Source organism: Apodemus sylvaticus, chromosome 23, assembly GCF_947179515.1.
Source record: "Apodemus sylvaticus chromosome 23, mApoSyl1.1, whole genome shotgun sequence".
Taxonomy (NCBI): Eukaryota; Metazoa; Chordata; class Mammalia; order Rodentia; family Muridae; genus Apodemus; species Apodemus sylvaticus.
In genome coordinates, this window is record NC_067494.1 from 51,213,619 (window position 1) to 51,231,843 (window position 18,225).

Below are 18,225 nucleotides of genomic sequence, written 5' to 3' on the forward strand. Positions count from 1 at the left end.
TATACCAATTCATCACATAATGAACTTCAAACAAAGGATTATTAATATGAGACTTTTGTTTTGGTTTTTGGTTTTTAAGACAGGGTTTTTCTGTGTAGCCTGGGATGTCCAGCAACTCACTGTGTAGACCAGGCTGGCCTCAAAGTCAGAAATGCACTGCCTTTGTCTCCCAAGTGCTGGGAATAAAGACATGAGCCACGACTGCCCGGCAGAATATAAGACATTTTATCCCATAGAAAAGAAAGTCAGTAATCAATCCATCAACTTGAACACAGTTATATATAAGCATAGAATGAAGTATAATGAAAACTATTAAATCTCCATATGTAAAGTGGTCTGTAATTTTATTCTGAATCTTCTCTGTGACACTAAATGTCTACACATATTTAAAGAAGTCATTTCTACAATACAATCAGACAAACTTGACCAAGTTCCCAAGTGCCCTCTCTATAATCCTGGCTAGCAGGAAACTGCCTATTGATAAATGTGACATTAGAAACATTTTTACAGCGTGGGCTGCAAAGACACTTGATATAATAACTTGAATCTTCAATTCCTTTTGACTTCAATTAGACTGAAACATTACTGAACACATGGATTATTTTCCAATAATTCCTTAGTGAATTTTTTTTACAAAGGCAAATAAAAAATTTCTACCATGCATATGATTGCCTGGTGTGACAATCCTGAATTTTCACAAGGACAGAATATTGGTCAAAGTTTCTGTGTCATTTTTATATTTTGAAAGATATTTTGTTTTCTTAAATCTCAGAAGAGTAAATAACTTGGATAGTAATATAAGGAATTTGTCAAGGTTTGCAGTTGCTTATGCCTTCTTTTTTCTTCGATGAGGGATATTGTAGTGCAGGCTCTCCCACATTTTTTACAGTCTTAAGGTTTACCTCCAGTATGGATTGTGAGGTCAGTTTTAAGATTTCAGGTATTCATAAATACTTTCTAGATTCTTTATAGACAATAGTATAGTAGACAATAGCACAACAATAGAGCTTCAGGTGAAAAGTATCTGCAATTGACCTGAACCCAACATGAAGCTACAATACAAACTCTTGTTTCTTAAACTCTCTTTAATTGTGCGTATTCTGGGCATTTTGCACATGTGAGACAGATTGTCCACTGCACAGCATCTTTAGTGATATGCTTGATTCCAGTAGCAATAAGAGGAAATGCCTACAGAGAGCAGAGGAAGCACAGGCAAGAATGGAAGTCCTGACCTCCCAGAACAAGGTCACCGCCCACAAAGGGGAGGAGCTGGCAGCTCTGAGCAGGTGAGTCACGTGGTGGCTGCTCCGAGAGGCTGGCGTGGAGGCTATCGGAAAACAGGAGCAATTGCTATCAAAATACGTATCTCTGCGAATGTAGAATATGTGTGCATCTAGACTGGAAACCTGTTCCGGGAACCAGTTAATTTCTGCTCACTTACGTGCAGAGTTATTTCTACTCTTACCCTGAGGAAGTTGCTCCTGTCACTCAAGACTCACTGGCCAATCACGGCGTCCAGATTGGGCTGCCAGTCATCCGAGGAGGCGGGTTCTTCCTGAATCCATTCCGCAGGTTCCCTGCACTTGAGCTTGCTGAGGTGATTTGTCCCGTTTGCTCTCACAGTTCTGCTGGATGCTGTGCGGGAAGCTCAGGCGAGCTCTGACGAGGCGACATGGTGAGGATGTGGTCACTTCCCACAGAGGTGAGGAGCGGGGCTGGTGTGGGTCCTGCCGAGGGCTGGGTCGGACTGCAGCTGGAGGCAGGCGGCGGTGAGAACACCTCCCGGTTTCAGCGGCTTCTGGACCCCGCGGTGGCCTGTCCAGGGCCTGAAGAGAAGCATGTAAATTCTTCCAGGCTGAGCCCTGGCTGATTAATGAGAGAGAGAGAGAGAGAGAGAGAGAGAGAGAGAGAGAGAGAGAGAGAGAGAGAGAGAGAATGAGAATTGAACGAATGCCCAACTATTTCCGTGGCTTTCTTGGGAAATTATAAAGAGTTACTTTAGTAAGAATTGATTGCACTGACCAACTTTGAAAATGCTGTAATCACAGCAACCTGAGGGAGGAGGAGGAATGATGGAGATAGCTTTCTTTGAAAGTATCTTCTATTATCTGTGAATACTAATGCTATCAGTGTTAGATGATCAATAAAAGTCCAAACTTGAAAAGTTAGGGGGTTCACAATCCAAGGCAATCAAGAATCTACAGAAGGCAATGAATTAATTAACTATTAGAAATGAAATATCTGTAGGTTCCCAAATTCAACCAACAGTTAACCTCTCGACAAATTGTCTGCCTCTACTAAGAATGTTGCTATTCCACTTTTACTGTGCACATTGGAATAGAAAAAGTATGAGCAATACCTGGTGTGTTTTCATATATATGTCTAATACTTGGATAATTTTCAACCAAAAAGCGTATTTCAACTTTTGAAAATAAATTTGGATGTCATAATTAACTCATTTAGTCTTCTGCTTTCTCACTGTTGGTAAGTCTCAAACCCCTGCACAAATGGCTTGGGTGCCTATTTAACAAATCAAAACAGGCCAAGAAGTCAGTGTCTCCCCAAATCCCCTTGGCTCTGCCTGTTACAGTGTATGGCTGTTAAAACACCCTGGATCCCAGGGGTTGGGCTGCACCTCGCCCTGCTCCCCTTCTTCATGTAACCCATCCATAATTGTTAGAATATCTTTTTCATCTCTCATTTTCCACCTCATCTCTTACTCTTGCTCTCCTCTCCATCCTCTCTTCCTATGGCTCTGGTTCCAGTTGACCCCGGAGACTCTAAGGTGTCCCTGACTCTAACTCTGCTCTCCTGTGTGTCTGCAATAAACTTTCTCCTCCACCATGTCTATGAGCAGCCATGTTCCTTTCCTTTCCTTTCTTTTTCCTTTCACCTCCCATTTACCACTCCTTGTTTTCACATTTGTGGCCATATCTACCCTCACTTCCTGCAACATTTTGAATATAGTTTATTTTCAATATTTTATTTAACTTGAATTTAATTGAATTACCGGCCACATGGTAGTGATTCATGGAATTGTATTACGGGGCACATAAGGAGTTGGTTTTTTAGGTGTGCATGGTGCTTGGCACCAAGCAGACAATAAATTGTTCTTCACCATTGTTTTGTGTGTGGGCTTCAGTTGTTATCCGGAAATTACAAGGAAATATGAGCGGCTGTAGAGACATAAAAACCATTTTGATCAACTGAATTCTCAAAGACATCTGTAGGCATTGGGCCACTGTATTTGGAGGAGAGATCAGTAGTGTCTTTTTTTTTTTTTTTCCCAGTTTTTGACATCTGTTTGGAACATTAAGGATGACAGAAGTAAAAAAAAAAAAAAATCTGTTATGAAGTCATCTATGAAAGGAAATTGTAAAAAGTTCCTGATTAGACAGAAACCATTCCATCCCCAAGGGGAAATTCTCAGCGTAACTGTGGTGTCATAGAATGAATTGGGTAGTGTTCCCTCTGTTTCCATTTTGTGGAATACTTTGAAGAATATTGGTATTAGGGCTCCTTTGAAGGTCTGATAGAATTCTGCACTAAAACCATCTGGTCCTGGGCTTTGTGTCTTTGTTGTTGTTGTTGTTTGTTTTGGGTTTTTTTTTTGGGGGGGGGGGTTGGGAGACTTTTCTTTACTTTTACTTTTTATTTTTTTAGATTCATTTATTTATTTCTATGAGTACACCATTTTTCACTTCAAACACACCAGAAGAGGGCATCAGATCCCATTCCAGATGGTTGTGAGTGGTTGCTGGGAATTGAACTCAAAACCACTAGGAGAGCAGTCAGTGCTCTTAACTGCTGAGCCATTTCTCTGACTGCTTCTATTTCCATTGGGGTTATAAGACTGTTTAGATGATTTATCTGATCCTGATTTAACTTAGATACTTGGTATCTGTCTAGAAAATCATCCATTTCATTTCCAGTTTTGTTGACTACTGGCTTTTGCAATAGGATCTGATTTTTTGTTTTAATTTCTTCAGTATATGCTGTTATGTATCCATTTTCATTTCTGAATTTGTTAATTTGGATATTGTCTCTGTGCCATCTGGTTGCTCTGGCTAAGAGTTCATCTATCTTGTTGATTTTTGTCAAAGAAACAGCTCCTGGTTTTGTTGATTCTTTGTATAGTTCTCTTGGTTTCTGCTTGGTTGATTTCAGCCCTGAGTTTGATTATTTCTTGCCATCTACTCCTTTTTGGTGTATTTGCTTCTCTTTGTTCCAGAGCTTCTATGTGTGCTGTTTAGCTGCTAGTGTATGCCTTCTCTGTTTTTTTGGGGTTTTTTTTGTTTTTTGTTTTTTGGGGTTTTTTTTGGTTTTGTTTTTGTTTTGTTTTTGGTTTTGTTTTTTTGTTTTTTTTTTTGTTTTTTGTTTTTTTTTTTTGGAGGCCCTCAGAGCTATGAGTGTTCCTCTTAGCACTGCTTTCATTGTGTCCCATAAGTTTGGGTGTGTTTTGTCTTTATTTTCATTAAGTTCTCTAAAGTCTTTAATTCCTTTCTTCCTTGACCAAGTTATCATTGAGTCAGATGTGGTTCAGCTTTCAAGTTTATGTGGGCTTCCTGTTCTGTTGCTATGGAAGACCAGTCTTAGTCCTTGGTGATCTGATAAGATGCATGGAATTAGTTCAGAGCTCTTGAAATATTGAGGCCTGTTTTGTGACCAATTATATGGTCAGTTTTGGAGACGGTACCATAAGGTGCTGAGAAGACGGTATATGCTTTTGTTTTAGGATGAAATGTTCTGTAGATAACTTTTAAATTCATTTAGTTCATCATTTCCTTTACTTTTTTTGTTTTTTCTAGACAGGGTTTCTCTGTATAGCCCTGGCTGTCCTGGAACTCACTCAGTAGACCAGGCTGGCTTCGAACTCAGAAATTCGCCTGCCTCTGACTCCCAAGTGCTGGGATTAAAGGCGTGTGCCACCACCAGCTGGCACTTCTGTTACTTTTAATGTGTCTCTGTTTAGTTTGTTTCCATGATCAGTCCATTGATGAGAGTGGGATGTTTAAGTCTCACTATTATTGTGTGAGGTGCAGTTTGTGCTTTGAGGTTTAGTAAGTTTCTTTTATGAATGTGAATGCCCTTGCATTTGGAGCATGGATGTTCAGGATTGAGTGTTCATCTTGGTAGATTTTTCTTTTGATGAGTAAGAAGTGTCCTTCCTTATCTTTTTTCATAACTTTTGATTGAAAGTCAATCGTATTCAATATTCGAATGGCTACTCCAGCTTGCTTCTTGGAAACATTTGCTTGGAAAATTGTTTTCCAGCCTTTTTTTTAACTTGTGCATTCCTTTTATTTTGAGCACTTCGTTTAGCAATGCGTAGCAACGGGTATAAGAAAATATAATTACAAATACTCCAATCATAAATCACAGTCTTCTCTCTACCCATCTTCATCTTTGCACATGTTGGTTGGTCCAGTAAATATAATAAAGTTCAAAACAAAGCCCAAAGCCAGGAAGCTTCTTCTTAAGGCTATACAAAAAAAAAAAAAAAAAAAAAAAGGATGATTTAGACTCTAGCTTCCCTTTGTGTCCCTTTTGTTTGAATATTAATTGAAACATTAGGTTTTCTTAAGGGAAACAAGAATATTTTTAGAATTTAATGAGCAGTTACCTCTGTAATTTCACTATGCCAACCACTGAAAAATAACACAAGATAATGACATGAGTGTGTTTTGTGTTATATATGTATGTGTGTGTGTGTGTTTATATATATACATAAACACACATATTGAGGAGTGCAAACCTGCTGATTTCCTAGATCAAGACAGGCCCTAGTTATGGACTTGTAGTGAACTCCTGGGTGATGTTCACCCTGCACCCAAACAGAATGAGAACTGTATCTCTCAAATAACGTTTTCCTTGTCTTCAGTCTTGTTTACTTTTGTTTTCCTTCTTCCATGAATTTTCAGTTAAGAAATTCAGAATTACTTCAATTGGAACTTGATTCTTCTCTTATACAGTGTACCAAGGCCACTGTTCTCCTCCCTCCAGTCCTTTCACTTACCCCACCCTCTGCTATCCTGCTCTTCCCTAGGTCCCCTCTCTTTCCTCTCTCCTCTCAAAACAAGGTAGAGAAGCCATGGCGAAAGCCCTCATTTTGAGCCTGGACATGGCAAACAAATAGGAAGAAAAGACCATCAAGATCAAGCAGAAGACTCAGAGATACACCTGTTCCCAGTGTGAGATGTTACTCACATGACCATGCTAATCGCCATAACATAGAGGAATGAGACCTAGCTAACACCCATGCCAGCCCCATTTTTGCCTAGTAAGTCTATGTGAGGATTCCTGGAAATCCAGACACTATAAGGCATGGGTTCCCTCTGATGTCCAGCTCCTCAAGTTAATCCAAATACTGGTTGACCACTGAAAAAAGTTTGTCACAACCTTGCTCAGCACATATTGCAGACTGGAGAGATTGTAGCTGGAGGTTTTACAGCTTGTCTTATGTCCAGGATTTTCTTTTTGTGGCCATGGAGTACCTTCTCTCCACAGAGAGTCTAGAACCAAGAGGTGAAGGCTCTGGGCCTGCACACATTTAATTTTCAGTTTTATTTAGCAGTGTCAAAGTTGTCTTCAACAATGAATCCCCAAGGTCAGTTTTCAGTGAGTAATTTTTCCTCCTAAATCAGCCTGACATATAGGAGACATCCTTGACCAACAAGTGAAGGAAATGTAAACCTTTCATCACAGGACAGCCTTCCTGGCTATAAAGATGGCCAGGTCAGACTCTCCTTTACTAGGAGTGATCAGTAGGGTCACTGCCATCATTTCCTGAAGGTTTTCAGTGCATTGAGTTCCTATAGTAACCCGGAAATTCTCCCTAATTCCAGCTCTTTCTTCTTGCATATTCTGCTCTCTTATAAGGGAATTCATACCATTTCTGTCACTCTAAATCTGGTTTCCTCATTTGGCTGATTTTTTTCTAGTTACATTAATTAGCCTGTAAATTTCATGTTGACATTTTTTCAGCAGCTGAATGATAGTTCATTGTGTTAATGTATCATGTTTTTTTTTTAAATCCATTCTTCATCAGTGAGAAATAAAATTTTGTTTTTAGTATGTAGCTAGTATCAATAAAGTTCCCATGAACATAGTTGATCAAGTCTTTCTGTGGTATTGTAGATGGAGAAACTGTTGTATATATTCCTGTCTTAGGTTTTTATAGCTGTAAAGAGACATGATGGCCAAGGCAACTCTTATAAGGACAACATTTAATTGAGGCTGGCTTCCTGATTCAGAGATTCTGTCGATTTATCATCAAGGCAGGAACATCAGCATCCAAGCAGGCATGCTATAGAAGAAGCTGAGAGTTGTACATCTTTGTGTGAAGTCTGCTAGGACAAGCCTGGCTCCCAGGCAGCTGGGATGAGGTTTTTTTGTTTGTTTGTTTGTTTGTTTTTTGGGTTTTTTTGGTAAGATTTATTTATTTATTATATGTGAGTACACTGTAGCTATCTTCAAACACGCCAGAAGAGGGCATCAGATCTTATTACGGGTGGTTGCTGGGATTTGAACTCAGGACCTTTGGAAGAGTAGTCAGTGCTCTTAACCACTGAGCCATCTCTCCAGCCCAAGGATGGGGGTTTTAAAGCCCAAGCCCAATGCACACCTGATGCATCAAGGACACACCTACTCCAACAAAGCAGCACCTGGTAATAAGGCCACTGTCTGATCCAAGCTTATGCAAACCACAACAAAGCCAAAGTGTGGTAGAGCTGGGTATTGAGGTAGATGGATTCTCCTTTTTCTGATAACATGATTATTGATTTCCACAGTGGCTGTATTAGGTTGCACTCTTACAAGCAGTAGATGTGTGGTCTCAGTCGTCTATATTCTCAGTAATATGAACAATCACATTTATTACTGATCTTAACTATTCTGACATGTTTAATAAAATGCTAGGTATCCTTTGCATTTCTATAATGGCTAAGGATGTTGAACACTTGTTTTTATGCCATTGGAGATTGCTCTGTTGAGAAGACTCTGTTTATATTTGAACTCTGTTTTTTTTTTATTTGTTTTGTTTGTGTTTTCAGAACATCTAGATTCTTGAGGTCTGTATATATTTTTGTATATTATGTCTCTTTTTTTGCATTTTATAAAACTAGCAGATATGGCTATGGCATAAATATTTTCCCCTTTTGCAGACTGTCTCTTACCGCATCGACTGTATTTGTGCTTTACAGCAACGTCACAGTTGCATGAGGTCCCATTTATTCATTATTGATCTTATTGCCTGCACTATTAGTGTTCTTTCCACAAGGTTGTGTCCTGTGACAGTGCACTCAGGGATGTTCTCCCTTTCTCTTCTATCAGGTTCTGTGTGTCTTTTTTATTCTAAGTCTTTTATCCACGTGGACTTGTATTTTGTTCAAGGTAAAGAGTATAGATCTATTTCCACTCTTCTGCATGTAGAGCTACAGTTTAACAAGCACTATTTGTTGAAGGTGCTGTGGGTTTTTGTTGTTGTTGTTCTGTTTTGTTTCTTTGTTTATTGTTGTTGGTGTTTATTATACATTTTTAGATTCCTTATCAATCACCATGTTTACATATGTTGTAGGTATTATATCTGTGTCTACACCACTATTCCACTGATCAACTTGTCTATTTGCATGCCAATAGAATACAGTTATTTTACTGTAACAGATATCTTTGTCTCTCCTAGGTTTTTGTCCTGGGGGTTGAAAATTGCCCTTTCAAGGTCTTTACGCTCTTCTTTTCTAATTTGGAAGGGGATTTTATTGAATTTGTGGATCACTTTTGATAAGATGGCTATTTTTTCATGTTATTCATACTAATCTATGAGCATGAGAGATTTCCCCATCTTCTTATATCTCTTCAATATTTTCACAAAGTTGAAATTTTTATCATAGATGGTTTTCAATTTAAGTTTTAAAGTACAACTAATCTTTTTATATTAATTGAAGCTGCTTTGTATCTCTAATTTTTCTTTGAGTCCATTTGTCATTTGGATATAGGAAGTATATGAGAGGGCTACTGATTTATTTATTTGTTTGTTTGTTTGTTTGTTTGTTGACTGGTATCCAACCATTTTCCTGAAGATATTTGTCATCTATATAAGTTGATTTTGGAACTTTTAGGGACATTAATGTATATTGTATGATCTTCCAATTCTGATATTTTGACTTCTTGTTTCCAAATTATTATTTCAGATTGTGTTTTTATCCATTTCTGTAAGGGATTTATGTGTTTCCTATTTAACTGATTCTAACTGCTTCCCTGTATTCTCCTGTATTTCTTTAGGGGAGATACATATTCTCTCCTTAAGGTCCTCTATCACTTTCATGAGTTGGGATTTTACATAATAATCTTGCTTTTCGGTTGGGTTAGGGTATCTAGGACTTCCTTTGGTAGGAGAATTGGGTTCTGATGTTGCCAGTGCCATTGGTTTCTGTGACTTATGTTCTTGTGCTTGCCTCTTACAACCTGGTTATCTCTGGTGTTAACTGACCTTGCTGTTGGACTGGAGCTTGTCCCTCCTGAGAGCCTGATTATGTTGGGCCTCCTGGCTTCAGTCTGTCTCTGGGTATGGAAGGGGCATGGAGCACCTGATCTGTGAGCCTAGCTGGGGAAGACATCCTGGGAGTCAAGCTGTCTCTGGGTCTTGGCGGAGTTAGGGTGCTGGTGCTGTCCCAGGTCATTGTTTCAGTCTGGAAGGATGTGTCTCTCTCTGGCAGAGTGGGTGGTACTGCGTCTTCTGGGTCCCAGGATCCCAGTTAGGCCAAATATTGGAGCAGGTGTGGGGGACTCACTGGTGAGCTTGGTAGTGTCAGAACTATTAGGAGTTATGCTGCATGTTTATGAGCATGGGACAGGGATGGGAGAACTAGAGCAGACAATCTTTTTTTTGACAATCTTATATCACTATTTATACTGAGGGTTTTCTGTACTTTAGAGAATGACTTTTGCGTGTTTGTGTCTGTGAGTATGAGTGTGCACACTGGTGTGCAAGTTCATTCCCTTTCCAGAATTCCATATATATTAAGCTGTAAAAGTGCCAGAGCATTTGAGAATGCTCCCTGCTTTTACTGATGCCCCAAATTTAATACCTAGCATTCATATACCTTGGCATCTGTCTTTAGAATACGGCATCCAACTCTTTCTTCTGGCTTTCTGTGACACTGAGATTTGGTAGTTACCTGTGAAAACCTACCATCAAATAACAGGTGGATGCCATGTGGGTGAAGCAAGTGATGCTGGTTTGGATAGCCCATAGGTGCTAAACCCTCTGCACAGTTTATTGGCAGTGTAAAATCTTGAGTCAAGCAGACTAAGCCAACACCCAAGTATTTGGAGACCTTGGTGTACTCCTGAGTACAAGAACACAGGGCTTCCAAAGGCAGAAGCCTTGTCCTCACATCTTACATAACAGCTTCTTGGGGATGAAACATCCAATTTTAAATCAGCTAAATAGTTATGAAAACCTGACTTTAGAATGTTATAATTGAGTTTGGTATTTATCCATTGAATTTGCCATCAAGTATGTCACATTCTATTTCAATCTGAAATTAGCTCAACAACTGGAGAAACCATTCAATGGGCTTGCCATTTCAGAATCTTTTATGAATCAGTGTGTGTGCCCTCACCAACATTCAGTTGTGTGTAATGATAAAGGAAAGCTTTTCTGTCTGAGTTTAAATGCAATGCACACTAAGTCCTTTGTGTCTGGATTTTAGTGAAAGTTTTGGTAAAGCATTTGCTTAATCAGTAAGTTTGGCTTAATAAGTGAAGGCTGAGATATAGTTTTGAGACTGTTTGACCTTTGACGAAATGTTGTTTTGGTGGATATGTATGTATATTCATATTTCCGTCTTGGATGCAAAAGATGGCAAACTTGAGGAAATCTTCGTATGATTTAAAGGTGTAAATTTGCAGTTGGAATGAGTGTGTAAGTGGGAATAGTGTGGGAGATTGGGTGTTGTTTCTGTGGCTCCAAAAAGTCTGGGGCCTAGTGGGGATTATGACATATGTTGCAGATACGTGTTCATAGTTACCAAAGACCCAGGGTCATCTTACAGAAAGGTTCTGAGAGAAGGGGTGTCTGGGAATTGTGAAAAGAGAATTCATGGATCCAGTTCATGTTCTGCTTCTCTTTCTGTTCTGACTTCTCTGTGGAAATGTTTTTGTCTATATTCTGCTTGATTGCTATTAAAAGAGACCTCTATGACAATGTCCTGCTTTCTTGCTTCTCTCTGTGTGTCTGTGTGTCTGTGTGTCTGTGTGTGTGTCCCTCTTCAAGCAGTTCTCTTGTTTTGTTTTAAACATTTCTCTGGTAAGCTCATCTCCCTCAGTGTCCAGGTACAGGGTTTTTTTTTGTTTTGATTTGGCTTTCTGTTTTGTTTTGTTGGTTTTTTTTTTTTTTAAATATCAGTGTATTCATTTACTCCAGGTTTTAATTTTGTTTATCTTGTGAATCAGACTCCCATGACTCTAAGCCTTTGATTCTTCTTTTTGTTTTGTTTTTTTCTTTTGTTTTGTTTCGCTTTCATTTTTCGAGACAGGGTTTCTCTGTATAGCCCTGGCTGTCCTGGAACTCACTCTGTACACCAGGGTGGCCTCGAAATCAGAAATCTGCCTGCCTCTGCCTCCTGGAATGCTGGGATTACAGGCTTGCACCACCACCACCCTGCCAAGCCTTTGATTCTTAAGAGACTGGGGGGGTGGGGGGGTGGGGTGGCACATACATTTTTTTCTTAACATTGCAAAATGACTCAATGCTCTCTCTGCCTTTGTTAAGCACAGATGATTGGCTACTTTGGTAGGACCCTGCCCTGATGTTACCATTTCCACCAGGCCTGAGGGTAAACTTACTCTGTCCCAGGATGATCCTGAACTCAGGAATCTATCTGCCTTTCTGAGCTTAAACAAAGAAATAAACAGACAAAAAAATCTCTGGGTTGGGTAATTTTCTAAAACGTTGGCACGCAGTGCACTGCTTTTATTCCTTCAGATTCGGGAAAACCCTCATATAATTCATATTGAATCATTACTTCCACATAGTTGAGAAAAAATATATTTTCAAACTCATGTATACAATGTTCTTTCCCTTGAATGCTGTCCTGAAGGTCCCAATTGTTTACCATTTTGCTGAGATGTAGCCATACTCTTAACTCCTGGACTCAAGGTGTTTCTAATCCTCATGGAGTCATTTACCTTAACACGGGGAATTTACTTGCCAGAAGAGGCAATATCATTGCCCAATGCAACCATCAACATGGTAGCTCAGGCCAGGACCTTGTGCCAGGTGCAGAAACTCTGTCACTCAGTCCCATCAGGGCCAAGCCAGGCTCGATGCTCCACTGCAGAACTTAGTTCCAGATATTTGCCACTTCCCAACCTCCTTCGGTTCCAGGTTTTCATACATTCTCATGGCCATCTGGCTATTTGTCCTCCCCCTCCCCGGACCTGATCCCAATTTCATCCTGTGGTCTCACCTCCCACATAGTTCCTTTCATCCATCTACCAATCATGACTATTTTATACTGCATTTTAAATGTGATTTGAGCATCCTCACTTGTATATTATAACTTCTTTACCTCTTTTATTTCTGCAGAGTATAACCTGCGTATCCTGTATTTTATGGCTAATATCTACTTATAAGTGAGTTCATACCATGCCTGTCCTTTTATGATTGGGTTACTACACTCAGGTTTCTAATTTCATAATCAATTCAATTGCCTGCAAAATTAATCATTTCTTTGTTGTTAATAGCTGATTAATATTCCGTTGTTAGGTGTGCCACATTTGCTTCATCTACAGTTTATTTGAGGAACATGTGGGTTTTTCCAGGTTCTGGCTATTACAAATAAAGCTGTCATGAACATAGTTCAGCAAATGTCTTTGTGGAGTATTGGAGCATCTTTTGGATGTATGATCAGGGGCTGGGGATATAGGTGGCTCCTGAGGTAGAACTATTCCCAGTTTTCTGACAAAATGCCCTGAACATTTCCATAGAACTTTTACAAGTTTGCACTCCCATCAACACTGGAGGACTGCTCCCCTTCTTCCACATCCTTGCCAGCTTGTGCTACAACTTGAAGTTTTAATCTTAGTCATTGTGATGGGTCTAAGAGTTGTTTTGATTGTATTTTCCTGATGACTAAGGACTTTGAGCAATTTCTCAGCTTCATCTCAGCCATTTGAGATTCCTCTGTTGTTTATTCTCTGATTAGCTTTGTACCCCATTTTTTAAATCGAGTTCTTTGGGTTGTTGGTGTTTAACTTCTCCAGTTTTATTTTTTTTTATTAAATTTTGTAAACTAGCCCTGTTTTTAGGGTTGTTGAAGATCTTTCCCTATCTGTAGGCTGCCATTTTGTCCTAATGACAGTGTCCTTTGCCTTTCAATAGCTTTGCAGTTTAATAAGCTTCCGTATTTTAATTGTTGGTATTAGAGTCTGAGCCATTTGTGTTCTACTCAGGAAATTGTCTCCTGTTCAAATAGCTCAAGCCTTTTCCAAGGTCACTTCTATGAGATTCATTGTATCCAGTTTTGTGTTGAGGACCTTGATCCACTTGGATTTGAATTCTGTGCAGGGTGATAAATATGAATCCATTTTCATTTTTCTGCATGCAGGTTTCCAGTTAGATCAGAACCATTTGTTGAAGATGTTCTCTTTTTCCATTGTTTGCCTTTCTTTCTTAATCAAAAATCAACAGTATATAGATGGATGTGTTTATTTCTGGGTCTTTGAGTCGATTCCATTGGTCCACATATCTGTTTTTGTACCAATATCATGCAGTTTTCATCACTGTTGCTTTGTAGTACAGCCTGAGTTGAGGGATGGTGATTCCTATTCAAGTTCTTTTATGTTTTAGGATTGCTTTCACTCTCTTTGGTTTTTCTTCCCTATGAAGTTGAAAATTGCTCTTTCAAATTTTACAAAAAAAAATTTTGCAATATTGATGTATGTTGAACCTGTAGATTGCTTTTGGTATCATGGTCATTTGCGCTATGTTGATCCTACCTATCCAGTGCTTGGCTGTGAGTATCTGCATCTGTCTCATTCAGCTACTGGTAGAGCCTCTCAGAGAAGACCTGTGCTACGCTCCTGTCTGCAGGAATGACAGCATCAGTAATAATGTTAGGGCTTGGTGACCACACTGTGGATGGATCCAAGTTGGGCTGGTCAGTGTTCAGCCATTTGTTCATGCTCTGCTCCATTTTTCTCCCCTCATCCTTCTTAGAAAGGAACAATTTTGAGTGGAAAATTTTGACTGTGAGGGCCTCCAATGGAGCCTTGTCTGTGTACTGGAGGTGGTCTCTTCAGGTTCCTAAGTCCCTCTATTGCACATTTGCCTATGGCTACCACATTGGGTCCTCTGAGCCTCCCCTTAGAGTTTCTACTCTAAGGAAGTTCTTGTCACTCCTTGGTTTGTCAAATGTCACATGCCCTTGTAGTATCAAAGCTAGCTCCAAGATAATTGAAACTGGACTATTATATTTATTTATCAAGCTTTCAGGGAGCAATAGCAGAGCAGTGTTCTTCTATTTTAATCCTCTAAGTTAATCTGACCACTTCCAAGTGAAAAATCCAGTGATACTTGTATTTTTACACTGATCTGTGTGTATGATTTAATTTTGGGGGAGGAGGCAAGGGATACCTGGTCGTATTAAAACTCTGACTGTCCTAGAAGTCATTGCCTAGACCAAGCTGTCATCAAAAACAATGAGATATTTGTGCCTCTGTATCCTGAGTGCTGACATTAAATGCATTTGCCAATCTAAACATCTTGCTCATTGCTTTTCTGGTTAGAAATTATTCATATGATATCTCTTTGTACGTCCTCTATTGATCTTTGTGCTTTTCTCTTTATGTCTATTAATCGGCTTTTCTCCTTCAAGGGCTTATCCACCTCAAAGGGTAAAGAAGTGACAGATGAGAACTTCATTCAGGTCACTTGAAAAATGACTTAGAGCTCATGATGACATTATAACTTTTTTGTCAGGAAACAAGTAGGCGAAGTGCCACAATTATCTGGAAATATTGTCGAAGAAATGTGCATGTATAATATTTCTTTATCATGCTAGTTTTGTGTATGTATTTTAGAATGTAGTGACACATGATGATGTAGTGGTGAACTTTACTCAGGAAGAATGGGCTTTGCTGGATCCTTCCCAGAAGAGTCTCTACAAAGATGTGATGCTGGAGACCTATAGGAACCTCACTGCAATAGGTAAGACTGTGAATGTTGTTTCTCTTTTTACAGTAGGAAGAAACTTTATTTTTGAAGTGGTAGTTGTTCGTTTCTGCGTTGTTTGCTTTTGTTGTTATTGATACACTTCGAAAGTTTTATTTGAGAAGGAAGAAGAATGAGGTGAATAAATCAGGCCTGTTTTTAGGATCACTGAATATAGTTCCTTATATCATACACAAATTTCAGTAATATATCATATATTTTCCGGTACTATCTTATAGGCTATAAATGGGAAGATCACAATATTGAAGATGAAAGTGAAAATTCTGGAAGACATAGAAGGTAATGTTCTTGTGAATGGTGATCCTAATATGCCTTACAATGAATCTAAATTTGTTCTTGAAGTTTTAGATAAAATCAAGAGTGTAAAGAAACACAGGCTTATGGATAAGGATCATTTAATTCTCACAAAGGATAACTCAATGTCAGGATTTCAGTTTGTGTTTGCAAGGCTTTCTTTTAAGACAGAAAACATGGAAACAATGCCTTAACAGATAGTACCATTTCAAACACAGCCCCATTCAAGGTACACTGTAGAAATGCCAATCTGTTTAATATCATACTACTCAAATAGGGCAAAAAGTATGCACATTTAATATGTAATCAATTAATATCAAAACTGTCTAATATACAGACAGTCTAGAGCATACTGATATTACTTGCATACTTGTGGCAAGGTTCTTAAGATTATTGACAGTGGAAGTTCATGTAAGTTGAAAAGTTTATTGTAGAGAAAACTTGATCTGAACACCACATGACTATGTAGAATAAAATATAAAACTGGGTGAATACAAGGATAAATTTAGTTATTTTTCCTTCCATAGGTGTATTATATGGGACAGATATATCTCTGTCTGTCTTTCTACCTTTGTTTATCTGTCTATCTTTCTGTCTGTCTGTCTGTCTGTCTATCTATCTATCTATCTTCAATCCATTGAATATAAACGGTACAATACTCTGCGTAAGGTATAGTAACACAAAACCTATAGCTCTCTCACAACACAATTAAAAGATTTGTAATTTTCCCCATTAGAATTAATTTGTTGAAAACTGTAAAGGTTTACATTTAATTGATTTCACAACTTCCTTGAGAATACATCAACAACCTCAGACTCCAGAAAATCCCTGTGAGTATTAATAATGTAGAAATTTTCTGTTTGTCCTGTTTAACTTCCCAAATGTTGTATGGCTCACATTATAGGAAAATTTATGAATGCAATCATTATGGTAAAGCTGTGAATGCTTGCACATTTTGTCAAATATGTTAAAAACCTCATACAGGAAAAGGATACTATAATTTTGAGCCATGTAATAAATTCTCTTAGAATCATCATTATCTTTAAATATGTAAATAATACTCATAATGAAGCAAACCACCAGGGATATAAACAAAGTGATAGAATCTTATTATATCTGATTACTCTTTACAATTAGTAAAGGTAGTTGAACTAATCCATACACACAAATAATTCCTTAGTATAATGAATGGGGTAAACCTTATAAACGTGCAAATTAACATACACTGGTTTAAATTAAGTCCTACTGTAGAGAAACTTTCTGTATATATCCAATATGTTAAAGCCTATTTCTATCACAGGCATTTTCAAAGACATGAACCTACTAATAGTGAGGAGAAACCCTATGAATGTATTCAATATGATGAAGCCTTTGCAAAAAATAATTACCATCAGATACATAAAAACATATGTACTGGATTTATGTCTAAAGCTGGTCTTCAAATACAAAGAAGAACACAGGCTGGAGAACAAGTCTATGATGGTAACCAATGCGGTAAAGCCTTTACTCATCACAGTAATCTTCAAAAGCATAAAAGAATACAAACTGGACAGAAACCCTATGAATGTAACCAATGTGGCAAAGCCTTTGCACGTCCCAGCAAACTTCAAATCCATAAAAGAACACATACTGGAGAGAAACCCTATGAATGTGACCAATGTGGCAAAGCCTTTGCATGTAATAGCAATCTTCAAATTCATAAAGGAACACATAGTGGGGAGAAACCCTATGAATGTAATCAATGTGGCAAAGCCTTTGCATTTCCAAGTAATCTGCAAGTCCATAAAAGAACACATACTGGAGAAAAACCCTATGAATGTGACCAATGTGGCAAAGTCTTTACGCATAGCAGTACTCTTCAAAACCATAAAATCACACATAGTGGGGAGAAACCCTATGAATGTAACCAATGTGGCAAAGCCTTTGCATATCACAGAAGTCTTCAAATCCATAAAAGAAAACATACTGGAGAAAAACCCTATGAATGTGACCAGTGTGGCAAAGCCTTTGCATGTCCCAGTACTTTTCGAAAGCATAAAAGCACACATAGTGGGGAGAAACCCTATGAATGTAACCAATGTGGCAAAGCCTTTGCATGTCACAAAAGTCTTCAAAGGCATAAAAGAATACATACTGGAGAAAAACCCTATGAATGTGACCAATGTAGCAAGACCTTTGCATGTCATAGTAATCTTCAATCTCATAAAAGAACACATAGTGGGGAGAAACCCTGTGTTTGTAACCAATGTGGCAAAACCTTTTCATGTCACAGTAATCTTCGACTGCATAAAAGAACACATACCGGAGTGAAACCTTATGAATGTAACCATTGTGGTAAAGCCTTTCCATATCACAGTAATCTTCGAAAGCATAAAATAAGACATACTGGAGAGAAACCCTATGAATGTAATCAGTGTGGAAAAACCTATACATATCCTAGCGAACTTCACCTCCATAAAAGAATGCATACTGGAGAGAAACCCTATGAATGTAACCAATGTGACAAAGCCTTTGTACAGCTGAGCAGACTTCGAAGACATAATAGAACACATACTGGAGAAAAACCCTATGAATGTACCCAATGTGGTAAAGCCTTTTCACGCCGGAGTCATCTTCAAAGACATAAAACAACACATAGTGGAGAAAAAATGCTATGAATGTAATCAGTTTTCCAAACCCTTTGTTGAACACTATCA

At 38.5% G+C, this 18,225-nt stretch overlaps 2 protein-coding genes across 7 annotated transcripts in view; both read left to right on the forward strand.

Annotated features, from left to right (window-relative positions):
* Nucleotides 1–18,225, forward strand: part of LOC127673658 (zinc finger protein 431-like) — an 82,034-nt gene that overhangs the window by 24,330 nt on the left and 39,479 nt on the right. The window contains exons 1-4 of one of the 6 annotated variants that reach the window (XM_052169441.1): nt 1,605–1,702; nt 15,085–15,211; nt 15,454–15,514; nt 16,830–17,786. The exons of 2 other annotated variants lie outside the window; for them this stretch is intronic. In XM_052169441.1, coding sequence (XP_052025401.1) covers nt 1,673–1,702; nt 15,085–15,211; nt 15,454–15,514; nt 16,830–17,786 — 1,175 coding nt within the window. In that variant the 5' untranslated portion in view covers nt 1,605–1,672. Of the gene's footprint in view, nt 1–1,604; nt 1,703–7,574; nt 7,668–11,913; nt 12,637–15,084; nt 15,212–15,453; nt 15,515–16,829; nt 17,787–18,225 lie in introns of those variants that run through there. 3 more of the 6 variants (XM_052169443.1, XM_052169444.1, XM_052169446.1) reach the window with 3 other exon arrangements.
* Nucleotides 1,646–18,225, forward strand: part of LOC127673655 (zinc finger protein 431-like) — an 826,992-nt gene continuing 810,412 nt past the window's right edge. Inside the window, exon 1 of the mRNA XM_052169433.1 lies at nt 1,646–1,702. The gene's annotated coding sequence lies outside the window, so the exon portion shown is untranslated. The remainder of the gene's footprint in view (nt 1,703–18,225) is intronic.